Source organism: Netta rufina (genome assembly GCF_964035555.1).
Source record: "Netta rufina genome assembly, chromosome: 16".
NCBI lineage: Eukaryota > Metazoa > Chordata > Aves > Anseriformes > Anatidae > Netta > Netta rufina.
The window spans coordinates 11,392,291-11,397,798 of record NC_140140.1 but is presented as its reverse complement, the minus strand read 5'-3'; the positions used below and the strand labels follow the sequence as shown (position 1 = coordinate 11,397,798).

The following is a 5,508-nucleotide window of genomic DNA, read 5'->3' as shown; positions in this document are numbered from 1 at the left end:
ATAGAGAATCTATGTAACTTTGTATTTATCTCAATAAATTCTGTGACTGTTTTATAAATCAATGTGTAGTAACTGGCTTTTGTTACAAGTGGGGTGTGAATGTATTCTTTTGGTTATTGAAACTTCTCCCTAGCAAAATTAACTGCTTTCTTACACCAGGGTTGAGTGTGGAATTCATCATGCCGATGATGTGAGGGGGAGACTGGATGAGGGAATGAGTAATCAACACCTGGCTGGATGTTTTTTCCTCTCATATCGGAGTTTTCTGTTTCTTCTGCTGCCGCAGTTGTCCTTTTGTTCCTTTCAGACATTGACTGGCTGCTCCACCCTGTGCTCTACAACTTCTGCCAAGTGCTGCAAAAGAATAATGACCTTCCTTCCTTTTTCTTTGCATGATGCAGAAGTGGGGGGAATAAACAGCCCCCCCCCACCTCCTAGTAAAGCCTACCCACACACTTTGAGGTAGGACACAAGACCTCGGTGAATAAACTGGAAACACAAATGGAACAGACATGTGCTCTTTTTATGACGCATCAAACTAAACACGTTTATTGTGACCTAAACCTGAAAAAAGAAAACAGGAACATAAAATATGGACAGCTTGGGTATTTACTGGAGTTACTGTCTTGTTTGTCTACTGCTTTCCTTTCAAGTGCCTGAAAGGGACCTGCAAGGTATGGCTACCTGAAAGGAGGCTGCAACAAGGTGGGTTTTGGTCTCTTGTCTCATGTGACAAGCAGTAGGATGCAAGGAAACAGCCTCAAGATGCAGCAGGGAAGGTTAAATTAGATGTCAGAAAGAATTTATTCATTGAAAGCGTGGCCAGGTATTGGAACGGGCTGCCCAGGGAGGTGGTGGGGTCACCATTCCTAGAGGTATTTAAGAGATGCATGGATGTGACACCTGGGGACATGGTTTAGTGGTGGACTTGTAGCGGTAGGTGATGGTTGGATTTGATCATCTTGTGGGGCTTTTCTAACCTAAATGATTCTGTGATTCTACATAAGCTTGTGTCATCCTAGTGAAAATCAAGAAGTGGTCAAGAACAAAGAAATCATCTGTAATCATCCTGGTGCGTTACTTTGTCGTGTTCCCGGCTGTGTTCATACAGGCTCTTCCATCACACAGGCAGGTTGTTCTTCTGTGATGTCACTTGGTGCTGCCTGGATACTGTACAGTGCTAATGGTGTACAGGGGTCTACCCTCAATGGCATGGAGGGTTCTGATGATAAGGGGAGTGTCCAGGGAAGGGAGGGATCACGACTGGATGTAGGCTCTGTCCTTGTAACGACAGCAAGCTTTTTGTAAGAGGGAAGTCTTATAAACTTCTAGTCACAAACCACTTGATGACCATGTCTTCCTTGCCTCCAAGGACTTTCGGTGTCCGCCTTTGTCTGGCAGAAACTAATGAAATGTTTTCCCTGCCTCAGTGCCAGAATGACTTGACTCTGAAGAAGCTTAAGTCCCATTTAGAATTACTGACTGGGATCCCCCTTCATTTCCAGCGGCTTCAATACCTGGATGAAAGTGAGAACGTGTAACCTCTGGGGTTTGTGGGGGTTTTTCATTGTGTCTCTACCTGCTAGTTACACCTGTGTGTAACCCTGGGTGAGGGTTGGAGTTTTTTCCTCCTTTTTGCTGTACTGCAGTTGGAATTCAGCTCTTGACTTCACTTTGCTTCCTACTGCTGAGGGGTAATAGTCTAACTAACAGGGTCTTCTTAGATTAGGAATTGCAAAAACTGACCTCTAAATTCCTGCTTAGCCTTGTCGGTAGCCAATGCCAAGCCTGGCATAGCTCTAGCAAGGCTCTGGCTAACTTCACAGTTGGAGTTGTGTGGAACAGTGTTTGTGCCCACTGCATCAGAGACTGCATGGTGTTGGAGAACTTCGTTTTGGAGGTTGCAAGCAGAAGGCTTATTTTAGAATAGAGACACCCTGTGTGCAGGGATATTTTCTCCTATGGTTTTGGTACTTGACGTGTTAACTAAAGCTGTCTGTGCGTTACGACCATATTATCCCAACAGCGCTATACTCTAGCCTTTTCCAGGCTGGGAGGATGTCTGTTTTCATAGTTCTAGCACAGTGGGACCTAAGGTGTCCTTGATGCGTTATGACAGCAAAATCAGAGAACGTGGACATTGTTAAAAAGAATTGTCACTTTTTTTTCTTTAAGCTGGTCATCGTCATCTTCTCTGAGGATATGTTGACTGACTTTTATTGTGTTACTCCCTACAGTGGATCTGCTAGATGATTCTACATTTAAGGACAATGATATTATCCGTGGTGGAACAATTACGATGCGCATCTGGAGACAAGATGGCTGGGGGCATCTTGTAGCAGCTGCTGCAAAAGGAGACATTGTGAAGGTTGACTCCGTTACTTTGGTGAACGTGTGGGGTGTGCTGTCTGCAGAAATGCTGAAAGCACGTTGCTGAAGGGCTTACGTGCTTTTATAAAGGAAGAGTTCATAGAGAAAATAGCGGGGAAGTCTTTAACGGAAGAGACAAAAATTAAGTAGGTTATGTGTGCTTCTTGTAACAGTGAACAGTGAAAATCAAGGATCAGGAGCCATTCTGCATTTCTTGCACTTCACCTGCTGCAAGCTTACAGACCTTGATTTTGTAATACTGTCAAGTCTGATTAGTAAGACAGCTTTTTTTTCTGTGTGCATGGAATGAATCGTTTCTGTGGTGCTTTTATAGAGGGCATGCTGCTTTCTCGATTTAGGACTGAAACGTTGTCTCAGCAGAAACACAAGGTACTCTGATTTGTACTGTAAACCTTCAGGCCTGAACAGATGTGATCATGAAATATCCTTTGGTGCCTTTCATAAAGAACCATTATCTCTGTTGCCCTGGCCAAATTCCAGCTTGGCTAATTACATTCTGTTCCTCTGCATTCCCCCAACCATTGCAAATGGATACCACAGGGTTCTTCACTTCCTATCGTTAACTGTTGTGTAGTGTTGCGGTTCGTTGGTAAGCAGCTGTTCTGCCTCGTGCCACAAATGGTTTGCATTTTGCTATTGGATGAAGTTTTGCTTTTTTCTCCATGTTTTGAGTTCCCTGTGTATTAGAGAATCTTCCTACTCAGTGTAGAGCAGGAAGCAGAAAGGTGTGCCACAAAGACAATAGTCTCCTTTGAAATGAAAGATGTATTGGAGACAAAAAAAAAAAAAAAAAAAAAAAAAAGTTTGACACTGACTTTCAACTGGAATAAAAAAAAAGAAAATTGTACAGCTGCTCTACCAATGTGCTTCCAGTTACTAAATGAGGAAACCATGGTGCACTGTGGAAGATGTAGTCCAATGTGGAAATGACTTCTCAAGAAGAACAGCAGCGTAGCAGCATGAGGCAACTGAAAATTGTTCTGAAGAGGCCTCTCAGCATCCCTTAAAGCCAAACACATCAGTTCTAAACAAAACAAAAAAATCACAGAACTCCTCCTGGGAAAGAATACGACACAGGGCCAAGTCCTGAAGTAGTCTGAGCTGTCTGCTGGAATTAAGGCCTGAAGTCTTGCTTAGATCCTAAGGACCTTGTGCTTACATGGCCAATACTGTCTGTGTTCTTCCCCCAAAAGCTTGGAACCTGGCCAGTCTTCAATAAATTTGAGAGGGACAGGGACTGTGAAGACATGGTTTTGATAAGATTTTGTGGAGCTCAGTATCTATATAGAAAAGGAAAACCCAAATTAATGTTCCAAGGGATGGCTGTGAATAAATGTCATTATATGTTATTCTGCTTTATCTTGATTTTCTAATACAAAACAAGCAGGTATTATTTAGGTGATCATAGAATGATTTATGCCGTGTGCTAGCATACCTGATGTGCAGATACAAGACTTCATAAAGAATCAGGTTACACTTCTGAAAGAGGCTAAAAGGTTTCTGTTTGTTCTGCAGCTGGCCCATCTGGGAGTTACAGAGGATTTTGCTGGCACCACACCGTATGCAGAGATACTGGGACCAGAGCAGAAAAAGGAATGGGTGGCGCACCGAGCTTTTGTGGCACTGTTTGTTGCCAGCCACAGAGGTCATGTTAGAACTGCCACGTTTCTCCTGAGACATGGTAATGTTGTTAGATAGAGTGATTCTTCTCTGGCTGTACCTGCATAGCATACCATGCCTTTCTGCTCATCAAGATCGTAAAATAGGGATTAATTGGGTAAAATTCTGTATTTGAGATAGGGAATGTATTAAGCCCATCAATCCTAATGTAAACATTAAAACAATGAAAACTGTTCTTGCTAGATGTGATGAGTTTGCTCTTAAAGTAGGTAAATTCATAATGCAAAACAGGAGTTACGTTTTCTTACTTCCCTCCTTGAGTATCATTTATTGGCATGCTTGTTTTTTATCACTCCCATGCAATATTTTATCAGCTTTTTAAGAAATAATAGAAGTGCTCAGAAATACAAGAGTTGCAAGCTCTAGTTCTATAGCTCTGACACTTGAGTTTTTTGATGCTTTGCAACTTGCCTTTCCCCCAGATCTGCGTTTGCACGACAGGCAGTCCTTTCCATCAGTTACCTCCTTTTTGTGAGCCTTGTCACACTTGGACTACGTGTCTCTTTGCAGGTGCGGATGTGCATTCCAAAACCCCGCTAGGAAGGACCGCCCTTCATGTAGCTGCTGTCATGGGCCGCTGTGACTGCATTGAGCTGCTCCTTAGCTGTGGAGCACGAGCCCTTGACCCGGATAGCGAGGGACAAACGGCAGTGAGCCTCGCCCGCCTGTGGGGCCAGCAGCAGAGCGAGCGCACGATGATTCGCTTCAAGTGGCAGAAGAAGTCAGCTGCTGCTGTGCTGCCCTCCAGTTCTGAGAGTCTGGCCATGCTGGAGACGTCTGGCCACGCGTCCTAAAATACATATGGCATAACTTGGTTCTGGCAGGCCTCAAGGGACAGTGACTTTCCCAAAGACACACGCTTCAAAGATAGGTCACTAGGTGGGGTTTGTAGGGTTTAGTTATGAAATAGGGTCATGTACTGGTGATGCTGCAGTGAAGATGACAGCTAGCTTGACAGCAACGCTTGCAAACACGGTCCTAATTTATAGCTTAACTTTTTATAAGATTGTTCCATGGCCAGAATGGTCATTTGGTTAATAACAGCTTGTAGGAGAGCTCAAGGCTGTCTACAAGTTCTTTGGAGTGCTTCTTGCTAGGGTAATTTCCTAATAGTTGGCAACAGACCAGAGTGATGTAGTGTAATGGGTATTTCAGGGGACTGGAAATCCCTAGATCTTTAATTCACTTCTGGCCCTGACTGGCTTTATTGCCTCTAGCAGATCAGTTAAGGGTTTTGTAAATAGGGCAGTTGGTCTACCGAGGGAGGGTGCAGGCAAAGTTAATGTGCATGGAAGTGGCTAATTATGATTGCTCAGAGTCAAAATTGGTGCTTTCTTAGAACCTCCAAAATATTAAGCCTCAGGAACTTGAAGACTGGGATTTCTTCAAGTCAGTGACTTGCTGTCCATCTGCTTTCAAGTGTCCCATGTTCCTGAA

At 43.6% G+C, this 5,508-nt stretch overlaps 1 protein-coding gene across 1 annotated transcript; it reads left to right on the top strand.

Moving 5' to 3' along the window:
* Nucleotides 1-1,352: 1,352 nt before the first annotated feature.
* ANKRD60 (ankyrin repeat domain 60) lies at nucleotides 1,353-4,865 on the top strand (the record flags this gene model as incomplete). Its single annotated transcript, XM_084296369.1, has 4 exons — nucleotides 1,353-1,527; nucleotides 2,238-2,368; nucleotides 3,907-4,072; nucleotides 4,582-4,865. 4 exons carry the CDS (start codon nucleotides 1,353-1,355, stop codon nucleotides 4,863-4,865), a joined length of 756 nt encoding a protein of 251 aa, XP_084152495.1.
* Between the last annotated feature and the right edge of the window lie 643 nt (nucleotides 4,866-5,508).